General features: G+C 53.6%; 1 protein-coding gene across 1 annotated transcript in view; it reads left to right on the forward strand.

Moving 5' to 3' along the window:
• The first annotated feature begins 1867 nt into the window (after nt 1-1867).
• LOC141476578 (mothers against decapentaplegic homolog 7-like) overlaps nt 1868-16257 on the forward strand; it is a 30418-nt gene continuing 16028 nt past the window's right edge. The window contains 5 exon segments of the mRNA XM_074165337.1: nt 1868-1930; nt 1932-2201; nt 2203-2410; nt 3810-3863; nt 9109-9183. Of these exon segments, the coding sequence (XP_074021438.1) occupies nt 1868-1930; nt 1932-2201; nt 2203-2410; nt 3810-3863; nt 9109-9183 (670 nt within the window).

Raw genomic sequence — 16257 nt, forward strand, 5'->3', positions numbered from 1 at the left:
CCCCCAAATATTCAAAGGGGAAAAAGACGGGAGGGGCGGCTGATCGCGGGGAGCGGAGGGAAAAGGAAGGGGGAAGAAAAAGGGAAAAAAAAAAAAAAATATATATATATATATATAAAAAAAAAAAAAAAAACAAGCCAAGAAAGGAGGAGGAGGAGAAGGAGGAGGAGGAGGAGGAGGGGAAAGAAGGCAGGAAGGAGGAGAGAGGAGGAAAGAGAGAGAGAAAAAAAAAAAAACCCCACCAAAAAAAAGCCAACCCCTTCACGGAGCCAGACGCGGCGGCAGCAGCGGAGAGAGGGTCGCCGGAGGGGCTGCCCCCCGCAACCCATGTAAGCACCGGCGGGCTGGAAGCGCGGAGGGGCGCGGAGAGCCGGGGGGGGGGGCGGGCAGCCCCGGCTTTCCCCCCCCCTTTCCCCCCCCCCCCCTCCTCCCTCCTTCCCTCCCTCCCTCCTTCCTTCCCTCCTTCCCCATTCCCCAAACCACCTCCCCAACAGGCTGCTGTGGGGAAGGAGGGGACACAGCCCCACTTTTTTTTTTTTTTTTTTTTTTTTTGTGTGTGTGTGTGTGTGTCGCTTTCTTTTCCTAGCAGCCGGCTCTCAAGACTCCGCGTGTGCGCCTGTGGATTTAAAAAAAAAAAAAAAAAACAAAACCTTTGGGAAGAAGGAGGGGGGGGAAAAAAAAAAAAGGAAGAAAAAAACCCCAAAAGAACCGAAAAAAAAAACAAAAAACCAACAAACAACAACAACAACAACAAAAACCAAAAAAAAAAACCCTCACCAAACCGACCGAACCGACAACAAACCCGCACCCGAACCCCGCACCAGGACGACCCGGGCTTTAAAAAGGGATACAACACTCTCGGATGCGCTCGTTCTTCTCTTTTGTGACAGATGCTGAAACCGATCCCGGCGGCCAGATCTTAGGGTTGGTGTTTTGGGTTTTTAATTGCTTTTTTTTTTTTGTTTGTTTTTTTTTTAATTTTTATTCTTTTTTTTTATTATTATTTTTTGTATTTTTTTTTTCCGGAGAGAGACATCGTTTCGGCTGGCTTTTTTTCTTTTTCTTTTTTTTTTTAATCTTTCGATTCTGCCCTGCCTCGCATCAATCCCCTCTCTCTCCCCCCCCCCCTCCCCTCCTTCCACTTTGTGCCCCCCCCCCCCCCTTCCTCCTTTCCCCCCCCCCCCCCACCCACCCCCACCCCCCCGCTTCCCCAGCACTGGCGGGTTGATGGGCGCCGCGGCCCGGGGGAGGCCGAGGATCCCCTGCGCTCCGCACCCGCGCAGGGCGGCGCGGCGCCGGCAACCTCCGCCCGCCTCCCCCAGCGCGATGCGCCGCCGGCTGTAGACGGGCTTTTTTAATTTCGCTTTTTTGGGCAAAACCAACGCGACCAGCGCCCTCCCCCACCCTTTTTTTTTTTTTTTTTAAATTAAAAAAAAATAATTTTTAATTTTTTTTAAATTTTTTTTTAAATTTTTTTTTGGGGGGGGGTTTCTCGCAGCGGGCAGAGGCGAGGGCCGACACAGCACAGACACCCCCCCCCCCCCTCGCCCCCCCCCTCCCCACCCGCCCCCCCCCCCCCCCCCCTTCTCTTCCCTCCCTCCCCGCTCCCCTCCCCATCCCTCCGCCCCCCCCTCCCTCCGCGGGAGGCGGCGGGACCCGCGGCCCCCAGCGCGGAGACTGGCGCATGCCACAGCCCGCCTCGGCCCCGCCGCCGCCGCCGCCGCCTTCCCCCCGCCCGCCCGCCGCCGCCCGCCGCTGCCCCCCGCCGCCGCCGCTGCCGCCGCTGCCGCGTCCCGGCTCCCGGCCCCTTCATGCGCGGCGGACGACATGCCCGTTTTGTAGCCGGGGGCCCCTCCTCTCGTCCCGCATGTTCAGGACCAAACGCTCGGTGCTCGTTCGGCGGCTCTGGCGGAGCCGTGCGCCCGGCGGCGGGCGGCGAGGAGGAGGAGGAGGAGGCGGCGGCGGCTGTTGAAGCCGGCGCGGTGGCGGCGGCGGCCGAGGCCCGGGCTCACGTCTGCGGCGGCGGCGGCGGCGGGGGGCGCGGGTGCTGCTGCCCGGGCAAGGCGGGCCGCGGCGGCCGGGCTTCCGCGGGCGCGGAGGCGGAACTGAAGGCGCTGACCCACGCCGTGTTGAAGCGGCTGAAGGAGCGGCAGCTGGAAGGTTTGCTGCACGCCGTGGAGTCCCGCGGCGGAGCGCGGACCCCCCTGCCTGCTGCTGCCCGCCAAGGCCGACTCCCGGCTGGGCCAGCACTGGTACCCGCTGCCGGTGCTGCTCTGCAAGGTGTTCCGTTGGCCCGACCTCCGGCACTGCTCCGAAGTCAAGCGGTTATGTGGCTGTGAATCCTACGGCAAGGCTCACCCCGAGCTCGTCTGCTGCAACCCGCACCACCTCAGCCGGCTCTGCGAGCTCGGTAAGGCGGCGGCGGGAGGTGGGATGGATGGGGGGGGGGGGGGGGGGTGAGGGGACATACACACACACACACACACACCCCTCGGGGATACCGGGGGATGCGGGGGGATAGACACCCCGGGTTACCGAGGGATGCAGGGGGGGATACGCACCCCGGGATACCGGGGGATGCGGGGGGATAGACAACCCGGGATACCGGGGGGATGCAGGGGGGGATACGCACCCCAGGATACCGGGGGATGCAGGGGGATACGCACCCCGGGATACCGGGGGATGCAGGGGGGGATACGCACCCCAGGATACCGGGGGATGCAGGGGGGGATACGCACCCCGGGATACCGGGGGATGCGGGGGGATAGACACCCCGGGTTACCGAGGGATGCAGGGGGGGATACGCACCCCGGGATACCGGGGGATGCGGGGGGATAGACACCCCGGGTTACCGAGGGATGCAGGGGGGGATACGCACCCCGGGATACCGGGGGATGCAGGGGGGGATACGCACCCCGGGATACCGGGGGATGCGGGGGGATAGACAACCCGGGATACAGGGGGATGCGGGGGGATAGACAACCCGGGATGCCGGGGGATGCGGGGGGGGATACGCACCCCGGGATACCGGGGGATGCAGGGGGGGATACGCACCCCGGGATACCGGGGGATGCGGGGGGATAGACAACCCGGGATACTGGGGGATGCGGGGGGATAGACACCCCGGGATACCGAGGGATGCAGGGGGGGATACGCACCCCGGGATACCGAGGGATGCAGGGGGGGATACGCACCCCGGGATACCGGGGGATGCGGGGGGATGCTCGCCCACTCAACTTCCCCAACTCCCCTCCAACCCCCCCCCCCCCCCAAAAAAAAAAAAAAAAACCCAAACTTAACAGCGCTGTGCTTAACGTAGTATTTTTTTGATTAGGGGAGGGGGTGCACACACACACACACACCCCCCCACCTCCCCACCCCACCCCCTCCTCCCCTCTCCCATCCTCCGCCGCCCCCCTTCCCCGGTGCCTCCCCCGCCGGTGCCGGGGGATTAGGGGCCGCCTGGCGCGGCCGGCCCCCGTCCCCGCCGCTCCGCGGCTCCGCCGAGCCAAGGAGGCCCCGATCAGACAGCCCGAGCGGCAGATAGCAGGGAGACTGGCGCCAGACGGCCCCTTTTGTTTATCTGACAGCTAAATATCAAGGCAATCACCGCCTCGCTGCCCTGCCTCCAACCCCCAGAGCTAAGACAAACAGTTTTGCTAAAAGAATGCCACTGTTATCATAAGTTCCTATCTTTTTTTTTTTTTTTCCTTTTCTTTTCTTTTTTTTTTTTCTTTTTTTTTTTCCTTTCTTTCCCTTTTCTCATGGCTCTGCCTTTATTTTCTCTCTACTTTTTTTCTAATTTCCAGAGTCTCCCCCTCCGCCCTACTCCAGATATCCGATGGATTTTCTCAAACCAACCGGTAAGTGGACTTTTTCAATGCAGACTGCGGGGGGGTTTATTTATTTATTTATTATTATTATTATTATTTTATTTTATTTTATTTTTTTTTTAAAAAAAAAGGCCCTTTCTCAGGGGAAACGTCTCCTGCCTTTGTCACGCCGGGATGCGTTTCGCTTTTTGGGCTGTTCGCGTGCTTCTTTGTGCCTTCTGATACCCCCCCGGGTGAATGAAGATGTGATTTATCTTAGGCTCCAGAAAGTAGGATTTGAAAACTCTGGCAGGAAACTCTTGGGAGGGATTGGGATGTGGCCGCAGGCCTTTGCTGCTCCGTTCCTTTGGAAAGCTAGGAAAACCGTGCTTGTAAATGGCCCCGCTCTTCCACCCTTGGATGAATTTGTAGGGATTTAAGGTTGGGAGCCGGCGTCTCCCTGATGGCTGGGAATCCCAGCGGGCAACTGGGAGTTGGGAGAAACCTTGCTGTGTTTTTATAGGAGCCTGACCCCCGCCTTGTCAGGTTGAAAAACTCAGGAAAAGGGGTTGAAAAAACTTAGGAAAAGGGGTTGAAAAAACTTAGGAAAAGGGGTTGAAAAAACTTAGGAAAAGGGGTTGAAAAGTTTGTTGGGTTTTTTTTTCTCCCCCCTTTTTTTGTTGTTGTTCTTTTAGCACCGCTCTCTGTGCCTGTTGCTTGTAATTGAATGTCAGGGGTGCCAGGGGAGAAGCCCATTTGAGGCTGGCACCAGTTCTCTTTGCGGTCGTCTGCATAAACTCTGGGTTGGCAGCGAGCTCGCCGGGTGGGAGATAAATCGGGCTGGAAGACGGAGGAGAGGTGGGGAGAATGGGAAACGGTGGGGGGGACGACTTGAGCTCAGTCTTCAGAAGCTCAGGGAGGAGCAGCTCCCGGCTCCCCCCAGGATTTTGGGGATGGGGAGGGTTGGCTGGAGCGCGGTGGTGTCTGTGGTCGTGTCCCTTGGTCACAGCAAGCAGGGAGGCAAAGGATTTCTGAAGGCTGATACCAAGTCCCTTTTTTATTTTTTTAATTATGATTATTTTTTTAGGCCGAAAGAGCAGTTTCTGTAAAATTGCACCTCTTCGGTTTCTCAGGACTAAAAGAACCCCTCAAACTTGGAAGTTGCTTCGGAGACGTTGGGGTACCATTGTGGGGTCCCATCCTGCCATCGGAGGCTGGATTGGTTTTTCCTCCCCCCCCCCCTTAAGAGTAAACACCGATAACTCTTTTTTTATGCCTTGTGGAAATAAGCAAAGCTGTTTTGACAAACAAGCGGGTTGCAAAGCACGAAATATTTTGCCTCGGCCTGAAAAAACAGGAGATAAAGGCTCAGGAATGAAAGAGGGATATCGGGAGCGGGGTTCAGCGTATCCCGAGCACGTGCCGGGATGCAGAAGGGTCGGGCCATAATAAGACTCTTGAGGGTCTGCTGGGTCGCCAAGTTGTGTGCCTTTGGGTGAGATGGGCATCGTTTCGACTCCGTCCCTCCGGTGCTCCCCTATAAAAGTTGATATTTCTGCCTTTTTTTGGTTTTTGGGGTTTTTTGGGCTTTTCTTTCTACCCCACGGTGATGCCGGCGTGGGATGCAGAGGGGTTTGGGTGGAAGGGTTAAAACCTTGCCTTCGGTTTCCCGTAAAGATGTTAGGATAAATCTATTAGCAGGGTTTAAACATCCAATCTGCCTCTGCCAGGACCTCATTTTCAGTTAGCCGAGTGATATATTTATTCATTAGCAAGTGTTGACATAAGGTAGCAAAATGTGTGTAAACAGAAAAGCCGCAGAACATGAATGTGCCATTTCGAAAGGAAAAGTTATTCCTATCGGCCAATAGGAAGTGATTAACGCTGCCCATCGGAAACGCAAGAAACAACTGGGTTACTCACCAAAAAGTCGTCCTTTTTTTTTTTTTTTTTTTTTTTTTTTGGTGGGTTCCCCCCCCCCCCCATTTAAAAGAAAAAAAAAAAAAAAATCACTTTGGCAGCTGAACTCTTGACTAACGGGGCCGCGACAGGCGCGAGAGCGGAGCCTGGAAGTCTGTTGTTGCAGGTGGGTTTTGCAAGCTCAGGGTTTCTCGGCGTTTCCTCTGCGGAGGGACCGAGGGTTTCCCGTCTCCCGGCATTGGTGCCATCTCCTGCGGCGTTTTCCCAGCTGGATACTCCGGGATTGCTCGCCAGGGGCTGGCTAGATGGGGGAGAGGGACGGTGGGTGATGATGGGAAGGCGCGAAGCCGCCTGACTGGCTGATGAGCCACGGGACCTTGGGTGGGAATGGTCCCTCCGTTTAGATTTGGGCAACCGCGTCTGCCCATGGAGCTGGGAACGTGCATCCAGCAGGAAACTTCTGCTTTTCCATCGGGTGGTCATAAAAATATTGAAGCATTTAGTGCTACGTCTTCGAAGTGCTTCATATGGACAGGAATGCCTGGACCAGTACGGGCTCTGGCAGTGGTCGCCAGTGCCCATGATCATAGAACCATCGAATGGTTTGGATTGGAAGGGACCATTAAAGGCCATCTAGTCCAACCCTCCTGCTATCAGCAGGGACGCTTCAACAAGACCGGGTTGCTCAGAGCCTCGTCCAACCTGGCCTGGAATGTTTCCAGGGATGGGGCACCTCTCTGGGCAACCTGGGCCAGTGTCTCACCACCCTCACAGGAAATAATTTCTTCCTTATATCTAATCTTAATCTCTTCCCTATTTTAGTTTAGAACCATTATGATGGGGATTACATTTTCTGGGGAGGTGATGGAGGCTGAGACGGGCTGTGTCGCTGGCTGGAGGAAAGCGGGGATGGATGGACAGGGAGCTGGAGATCTGCTGTAGGCAATGAAATGTCCCATCAGACTGCGTGTTGGTAGGATCGATCTGGTATTTGTGCACTCACCGTAGAGCGGAAAGATCCGCCCTTGACAGCCCAGTTACCTGTAGAAGGCTCTTCAGTCCAGGCTGGCTTGTTTGTTCATCAAGGAGAGGACTTTTCCCTCTTCCTTAACGTGGGATGGTTGCAGGGATGGGCGATGGTGGCTTGTGCAGGGCTGGGCTCACCCTGCAATCCTGGAGGCGTGTGGGAACTTAGCATCCCCTATTCCTGTGTTGGAAGTGAGATGGATAGTAGTGTCCCCAGATCATTCGAGCAGATATTTTGACCCATCATTAAGTGGGACAAGGAGCTGCAAGTGGCTGTGCCCATCATGCTTCTGGGTGGCTGGTCATGGTGGTGCTGGAGTACGAGAGTGCATGAACCCTACGGAGATGTCGTTGCAGAGCCCGAATGCCCTCCTGTGGCATCGGGGAAGTTGGAGGTTTGGCACCTTCCAGGAACTTTTCGGCACCTCGCAAGGTTGGGCTGGTGGCCACCAGGGATAATTGTCTGTCTCTGTGATGGTTTTATATTGCAGGAGGGCAGTTTTGGGAGGAGATTCACACCCAGTAGGCTTGGGTAAACCTCTGATATTGTGACCACTTGGTGCTGAAAATAAAATGAGCCCAAGTATCCCCTATTAGCGAGAACCCTTGTCAGATCTGGGAGTGATGGGAAGAGCGCAAGGATGAAACCGGTCATGTGTAGTGCACAGAGCTCAGGAGGGTCCCACTTTTGGGCTTATCCCACACCTGACCATCATGCTTGGTCTAGAGTTGAGGTGCATCAGCTTTATGTCTTCTTAATGAGACTTCAGAAGGTAATTAATTGATGAAGGGAACTGGCTGTTGGATGATGGGACACGGGAAGGGAGCTGATGGCTGTGAAGAAGTCATGAAAGCCCATCACCCCATTGTGATCGTGCATTTTAAGTCGGGATAGGATTCTGTCCCATCATCCTGTCTGATGCGCTAACAGAGGATCTGGTCACGTATGATCCATCGAGTAAGACAACGCGGAAAAGGGCAAATTATGTCCTTTATCCCACAGGGACTCACCAGGGAGCTGTAACTGGGGGCAGACGGAGCCCAGCACAGGGCAGGGTGGTCCAGCCTCCGTTCAGAAAGCATCTGCAGCCCAACCAGTTGAAGAAGCCATCTCAGGGGAAGGGGGGCAGGGGGAATCTTCTCTCTGGAGTAGAAAGGGTTAAAAAAAAAAAAAAAGAAAAGAAAAAGCATAATTCTTTAAATCATAGAAAGCCCGAAAAGGCATTTAGAGAGCGTATCGTATACAGTATTTCACAAGTAAGTCTATTTCCTGTCTCCCCTATTGTTTTTGGTTTGATTAAGTGTATCCTGTTAAACTGTATATTCCTGTTAGGCCTTCTACTTTACTCTGATAAAATGAGGTTGTGCAGACAGGGATTTCTTTTTCGCTGGCATTTCAGGGATGAAATCTGGAAAACTGACTTCTATCACTAGGGAGAAAATGACCCTGTGTCTCCTGGTGGTGGCCCTTGAGCAAAGTGATGTCATCAGGGAGCCCAATGAAACCCAAAGTCCCCGAGAATCTGCTGAGGACCAGAAGTTTGTGTGAACTTCGTGGATCTTTTCAGGTGTGGAGAGTCCTGGAGCTTGTCTCCCACGTGGCAGTGGCCAAAAAGCTGGAGTTTGCCTGTAGGACCAGGGGATTGGTAGTGGCTCCTGGCTGTTGTCACCTGGAGGAGCAGGCTTGGGATGGAAAGGTCCAAACCTTGAGGTTGAACACCTCCATGAATCAGGAGAAACCTCTTAACGGGGTGGCCAGTCTTCCCTTGCCGTTGGCCTTTGGTGGTGCATGGAGGAGCGGATCCAGGAGGTGTCCCAGGAGGTGACAGCGAGGTGTAAGATCTGCCAGCAGCTGGCGGTGACAAAAATTGAGCTGGGGAACGCAAACGTAGACCGGTTGCCGCAAAAGGGCGGTGATGAGACATTTCCCTTTCGGTTCCCATTTCGGTGACCTACGGGTGTCGACTAAATTTGGGTGCGCAAAGCCACGATTTAAGCGTTTTTTGGGAGCTCGCTTACATCACGACGACGACAACCTTGATCTCGTTACCCGGTGACTGGGCCAGAGAGGTGGCAGCCAGTCTGTAATTTTTGCCGGTCTATAATCAGCGTTGGCTGGCGATGAAGCGCAGCGCGCAGCCTTGATTGAGGCGACGAGTTAGGGTGGATGCTTCTTGATGAACTACCGTCTCTGTGCGGACAATTAGTAATCGCTTCCTGCTAAACCCTTTGGAATGCGTGTTCTGCTCGCGGCGATGCCGGGAGCCTGCGAAGAACCGCCTATATACTGATTTTTTTTTTTTTTCTTCTTTCTTTTTTTTTTTTTTTTTTCTCTTTTCCTCCACTCCAGCAGATTGTCCAGACTCTGTGCCTTCCTCCACTGAAACAGGGGGAACTAATTGTCTAGCCCCTGGGGGGCTTTCAGGTAAGACATCTTCTCGTTGCTCTCTTGATTTTGGCCGCGAGTTGCGTTGACCCAGGGTCCCGGCGGAAAGGCGAAGTGATGCTGGGGGAGTTTTGGGGATGCGAGTTGTTGAGAAGAGGCGTGCTCGAAGGGGGAATTAGGTTTCGTTTCGGTAGCAGCCGCGTACCTCTCGTGCAGAGGATGTGTTGAAATCCCAGGCGAGGTTCTCCATCCCCGAAAGCCCGTATTTCCTTTGAATTCCAGCCTCACGCTCCATTAATTTTCGGAGCGAGGCAGGAAGAGGCGTGTTTGGGGAAGGCGAAGCGATGTCGGCCACCCGTTCGTTCGGATGCATGGATTATCGGAGCAGGTGCGGTTGTGCTTTGCAGAAGGATTTGGCGTCAAGCTCTCCTTGACTTGCCGGTGGTGGTGGTGGTGGTGGCACCTCTTGTCTCTGGGACGAGAGCCGTGCTTGGGCTTTGCTTCTGGTAGGGCAGCCAGCATCCGACATCTCATGCTTGAGGCTTGTGGTGCCTCGGGGAGGAAAGGTCACCCCGTTTTTTGCAGGAGATGTTGCAGAGGGAGTTGGACTCGATGATCTTCATGGGTCCCTTCATTGAGATATTGATATAACTTGAGATATTCTGCAATTCCCCTCATTTTCCCGTTTCCCATCTCCTTCAGCTTCCAGGTGCTGTTACAGGATGGGGGTTCAGAGGGTGGTTTCCTCACCCCTCTTGGGCTTTTCATAGAATCATAGAACGGTTTGGATATGGAAGAGACCTTTAAAGGTCATCTAGTCCAGATCCCAACACCTTTCCCAAGGTGTGATGCCTCCAGCACCTCCTCTCCTACCCTGGACTGGCCAACTCCGTGGCTGGGCTCTCTCTTTACTGGGATTAAAGCGTCTGAAACCGTGTACCTGCACGTCCTGGCTGATGTTTGAAGGTGCTTCCCTTTGTGGACGATTTATTCACCGCTCTGAAACTGGAATTTCGGAAATAGGTCGGCAACGGCCGCGCGTGCATCTGCCCCTGCCTCTCTCCAGGAATTGCGTTCGGTGTGGATGTCTTTAAGTGATCCTTGTTTGTTTTTCTTTGGGTGTAATATATACCCTGTCTGTTATTTGAGAGGGGAGCATATTGTTTGTTCGAAGGCCCTAATGAGAATTAATCAAAGGGAGGGGGAGAGGGAGCAGAGAAACTTGTCGCTGGCTTTTCTTTTTTTCTTTTTTTTTTTTTTTTTAAATGCAGAAGACTTTTGGGTTTTTCGTTATTTTTTTTGCTATTGGAACCTATAGCTTTAGGGAAGAAAAAAAAGACTGTAAAAAGAAAAAAGACAAGAAGCAAAACAACACAATAAGGATGTTGTTAGATCTTTTTTTTTTTTTTTTCTTTTTTTTCCTTTTTCCTCCTGAAATACACCCGTTGAGGAGGGGAGGAGAGAGTTCAGTTCCACAGGATACCACATGAAATAAGCAGAGGAAGTACTCGCTTTTAAAAGGGGGCTTTCTGTAAGGTTCAGCCTATTGATAACATCTCGTCTGGCTGCTCTGCTCCCGAAGGGGAAGGCGGGAGGTGGGGACTTGGGCTGCAGGAAATAACACGGCTCGTTCCTGGTGCCTCCCGAAGGGCCGCGGGAAGGGGAGCCCCAGCTCCCTGATAGACCCTCCTCCCCAAAAGAAAGCACGTTCCCCCCTGAAAATGCCTCCTTTTTTTTTTTTTTTTTTTTTTTTTTAATTTTATTATTTCATTGGATTGGATGGTTTTTTTTTTTTGTTGTTTTTCTTTTGGTCTTCCTTATCAAAGGTTTCCCCCTCCCACCCCTCAAAGCCTGGAAACAGAACCTTTTACGATCATTAAACCGCTTTTTTTTTTTTTTTTTTTTTTTTTTTTGCCTCCCCAAATGTAATTGTAGCCATTTAGTTTAATGAGGAGCTGATAGGAGAGTTGACTCATGAAGGGATACGGTTAGCTACCCAAGCCCTGAAACAAAGCCGAATGCCTCCACATGAAAGAGCATTTGTTTTGAATTTGCTCTGATTTACTGGCATCTCCCTTCCGCGCGCAGAAGTGCAGCCCTGAAAATTCCCAACTGGAGAGACCCAGTCGAGAAAGGAAAATAAACGCACTTTGCAGCAATCCTCCAAATCCCTCGCTTTTCCCTTCTTTTTTTTTTTTTTTTTTTCCTCTACCTCCCCCCTGCATATTTTAGTTAGCAGAAGAGTGTATTTGAAGAAGGCTTTGAGGAGTTATCGGCTTGGTCTTATCTAAGTTTGGGCAGACGGGCATCGATGATGCCGGGTGGAGAATCCAGCATCCCTCATCCTCTTCAGACCAGGGCTGTCCAGGCTGGATTTGTGGTTCCTTGATGAAAGGATGGCTTTAAGAAAGGCAAAAAAACCCCCCGATTTTGGTAGATTTGGAAGCTGGAGAAGGCATCGTGGGTGGAAGGTGGTGGTGGGTTCCTATACCATCGTGGGCAGGTTGCTTTGGCCGCCCAGCTCTGTAGGCTTTGGCCACCAGTGATAGACAGTGGATGCTGGTGTGGTAGCGGTCTTCGAAGTCAGTAGACCAGCCCTAACGTCTGGAAGCTGGAAGGGCAGGACTTAGTGAGGCGGATTGCTCTCGGCACTGAGAATTTGGGAACGGGGCCAGCCTGGGGTTCACAGCCACTCTGGCAGGGAAGCCACGTGGCGAGGGTTGAGAGGAGGATCGCGAGAAGAGCATTAAAATCGGCATGGCCCTTGTAGCTCTCCACGAGCATCCTTTGATGATGAGGAGTCTCAGGTCCAGCCACCACTGGGGTTGTAATCTCCTCCCGGAGGCTGAAGGCAGTTTCATTGATGGATACCAGAGGCGCTGGAGGATGTGGGAGGGGGAGCGGCGCAGCCGGGGGGATGGATGGGGAGTGTTTCCCTCTTGGAATAACAGATTTGAGTTGCTCTTTCCCTCCCGCCGGTTTCTGTTCTCCTTCCTGGCCCAGGAATGGAATATTGGGTAGTCCTTCACGCCGTGCAGGTGTCCTCTTGTCATCCCACCTCCACTATCTCTTCCCCAGCCATCCCCTTCTCCAGCTGGCGCACCCCTTGCTCTCCTGAGGTGCTGGCTCCGTATTCTTGCCTTTATTTATTTTCTTATGTCTTTATTTTTGTCAGTGGTCACTCCATGGGTAGGTCAGGACTCGTTGCTCGTGGTGTCTCCCACCGAGATGGTTGTGCTCAGGCATTACCAGTCCTGGTCCTTTGTGTCCTCGACGTGGTTAAAGAAGAGAGCAAAAATAACCCATTGGAGATAAAAATAATTTCCGTAAATAGGAGACAGAGGGTGGTTTTTCCTGTATTTTGAGCTGACTCGTTCCCAGTAGATGTGTTTGGTTATGACTCTTCTTTCAAACAAGCAAAGCCTTGCTTGGAGAACCTGGAGGTGACTGGCCTGCAGTCTGGTGGCGTCTGATCAGTGAGAGCAGAATTCCCCCTACAACCTATGGAGGAGCTCTGCTCCGAGGGTAGGAGTGAGCTGATGGTGCTTGGTGGTGTTGGTGCTGGGTCTCCATGAGATGCCCTCCACCCACCCCTGGACAATCTCCCCCTTGACCCATGTGTGGTGTAGGGCTGGTGGCTCTTGGCTGATGGAGAAGGTTGTGGGTGCCCACGGTAGGCGAGAAGGTGGCTCTCCTGCAGGACACATGAATGGTGCTGGATTAGCTCTCCAGGAAGCCCATCACGGCAGGGAAGCAAGATGAGCCGGCTTGTGGCCTCACCACCTCCGCTGCTTTTGTATTTATAGGGATTATTCATAAAATACCAAACCTGAGAGTTTACCCACATTTCAGCCCAATCCTGTTGACTTGTCCTGACTCTTGAAACCACCCCAGGGTCTCCTGGAGCCAGTGGACGTTGAGTGATGGTGCTTGGTGGGTGCCGGACCAAGGTTCTGCAAGGCTTGAGGCTGGGAGACCCACAAAGCTTTTCCGGAGCAAGCGCAACCTCAGTTTCTCCCTCCTAACTCTGTATGAAAAAGACGGGAAAAGACTTCCGGAGGTTGGAGAAACATCCAACATTGCTCCCTGTCCCAGCGGTGGGACCTCGTCTGGTTTAAGGGACCACTCAGCTGAGTGACATTTCATTCTGAAATCGCGGGCAGGCCGGGAATGTTTCACTATGCCTCTGATCCCCGCTGGTATCTGCTCGCCGGGGAAGAAGCACCTTGTCCAAATCCGGAGCTATTCGCCCCTCGAAGTGCTCCCCACCCCCACTCCCCACAACAGCCCCCCCAGTGTAAACAGGATCCCGTGCGGTTTCTCCGGCAGAGTCCTGCCCGTGTTTTCCCATTCCCCCCCCCCCCCCTTCCACCTCCCTCTCCTACAGAGTTTATAACCTCCTGTGAAATGCCTTTATTTACAAATTGGCATCCTATTATAATCTGAAATTGAGACATCTTCCTGTGGAACTAGGATTGTATATTTGTCCCAGGGATAAACAATTGCTTGGGAATTTTTTTTTTTATTTTTTTTTAAAGTCACTTATTCTTGGTTTATTTTTGAGCATACCTCCTTTTAATATCATTATTATTATTATTTTTTTTTTTTTAATTTGCTTTGAGCACCGCAAAGGCCTTGCCACCCTTTCCTTCCCAACCTCCTCGGAGATGCCAAACCCCAACAACCACCCCCTTCCCCTCCCGCCCCTACCCCGGTCCCTTACCTAAAAAAACGCCGTCCCCTCCTGGAAAGGACAAGGTTATCAGGGGTTAACGCCAAGATGACAGCACTGGAGCCTCTGGAGCAAAACAGGCTGCCTGCCAGACTAGGAGCCTCCCGGCTCGCCTCGCACATCATCTGACCGTGGCCGACGGGGAGGAGGGAGCCGGCGCTTGGCACCGACCCCGGGGCTCTTGGCTTGGCCACTCGCTCCGGCTCCTTCAGCCCTGTGAGGTTTTGTTTTTTTTTTTTAAGGGGGACCCCCCCCCCCAGGAGACACGGCCAGGATAGTCCCTGTGATGCCGTGGGGATGCTGGGGGTGTCCTCCTGCTGGCTCTTAGCTAATTAAAATCCCCCCAGAGCAAATAGGGACCCATTTAATAATTAGTTTTAAGTGCTCTACAGGCTTTTGATCCTTGCCTAGATACTCTCCTAGGATGGATTTGGAAATAAAAACAGGATGGTAGAGGTGCTCCCCCCATTAAATGTTTCAGTCCGTCCCTGTACGGTGGCACTAAATCCATTTTTCCGGGCGCCGCCGGATTTTCCCAACCAAACGGTGCCTTGAGAGCAGTTGAAAATAAAACACAGAAGACCCCGTCACCAGCAAGTCCTTCTTGATGGTAACTGACCATGATGGGGACCGTGGTGGGGACCACGATTGGGGACCACATGGTTTTTACCCCACAACCTGGTGTTTTTTTTAGGGGGAGGAATGAGGACGACAAGGGGAATTTTGGAAGTTAGGGTGCCGGTGAGGGATTCAGACGGTGCTCCGCTCCCGAAAGATATCCCGATGAGCGCCGGCAACTTGATCGTTTGGGGGGGACATTTAAAACTGGAGGGGACACAAACACTCGTAGAGGAGCAGCCCCGGGGCTGGCAGGGATGCGGGCTGCATCGTTTCCATCCCCGCTGCCTGCCAGCGGGTATCGCTTACACGAGAGGAACCAGTAACATTAACCACACGCATTTCCCCGCCGCCGGCATTTGGGGGGGGTGGGGGGGGTGATGGTGGTGGTGGGGGGGGAGGATGCCTATTCCCAACCGCGGCGGCCAAGACCGTAAACCTCGTTAAAACGAGGTACACCCCGTTTTTAGGGGGCAGAGGGGAAAAAAATGGGGAGGATTGAGCTTCCCCCCCCACCCCCCTACCCCCCAGCCCTAACGGGGTGCTTTGGGAGGGTGATGGGGCTTGGGGGGTGGGTGATGGGGTGGGTGGGTGCCAGCCCCACCGCCGTCCCCCCGCGCCGGCTTGAATGACCCACACCGCAGCCTGGCCGCCTGCCTACTGTCACAAAGGAGCTTCCTTTCCAGTTTATTTTCGGCGCTGGGATATTATTAACCGCTGAGGCACGGGCTCTGTTCTAAAACCACCCTCGCTTTTTGCCTAAATCGCTTTGTTTTCGCCCCGCCGCCCGGGCCGCCGGCTTGGCTCCGGTGCTGCCCGGGGTACCAGCTGCGTCACGGATGCTCTTGAGGAATGGGGAGGGCACGGAGAAGCGAGCGGCTTCATCCTGCACGGGGGCTGAGGTCGGGGAAGGGAAGGAGCTCGTCTCGGCGTCTCGCAGGATTTCCGCCCGCTGACTTTGGATTAGCCCCTTGGTTTGGGTTTTTTTTTTTTTTTTAATTTATTTTTTAACTTCTTCTTTTAAGGCAAGCAGCATCTTGGGTGTTGCCGGCTGCCTCTCTCTCTCTGCAGTTTATTTTATTTTATTTTATGCTATTTTAATTTTTTTTTATCTTTCTAACTTCTCTTCTCTTCTCTTCTCTTCTCTTCTCTTCTCTTCTCTTCTCTTCTCTTCTCTTCTCTTCTCTTCTCTTCTCTTCTCTTCTCTTCCCTCTTCCCTTCCCTTCCCTTCCCTTCCCTTCCCTTCCCTTCCCTTCCCTTCCCTTCCCTTCCCTTCCCTTCCCTTCCCTTCCCTTCCCTTCCCTTCCCTTCCCTTCCCTTCCCTTCCCTTCCCTTCCCTTCCCTTCCCTTCCCTTCCCTTCCCTTCCCTCTTCCCTTCCCTTCCCTTCCCTTCCCTTCCCTTCCCTTCCCTTCCCTTCCCTTCCCTTCCCTTCCCTTCCCTTCCCTTCCCTTCCCTTCCCTTCCCTTCCCTTCCCTTCCCTTCCCTTCCCTTCCCTTCCCTCTTCCCTTCCCTTCCCTCTTCCCTTTCCCCCTTCCTTTCCCCCTTCCTTTCCCCCTTCCCTTCCCTTCCCTTCCCTTCCCTTCCCTTCCCTTCCCTTCCCTTCCCTTCCCTTCCCTTCCCTTCCCTTCCCTTCCCTTCCCTTCCCTTCCCTTCCCTTCCCTTCCCTTCCCTTCCCTTCCCTTCCCTTCCCTTCCCTTCCCTTCCCTTCCCTTCCCTTCCCTTCCCTTCCCTCTCCTCATTTTCTTTACTTTTACTTTCCTAA

This window comes from Numenius arquata, chromosome W, assembly GCF_964106895.1.
Source record: "Numenius arquata chromosome W, bNumArq3.hap1.1, whole genome shotgun sequence".
Taxonomy (NCBI): domain Eukaryota; kingdom Metazoa; phylum Chordata; class Aves; order Charadriiformes; family Scolopacidae; genus Numenius; species Numenius arquata.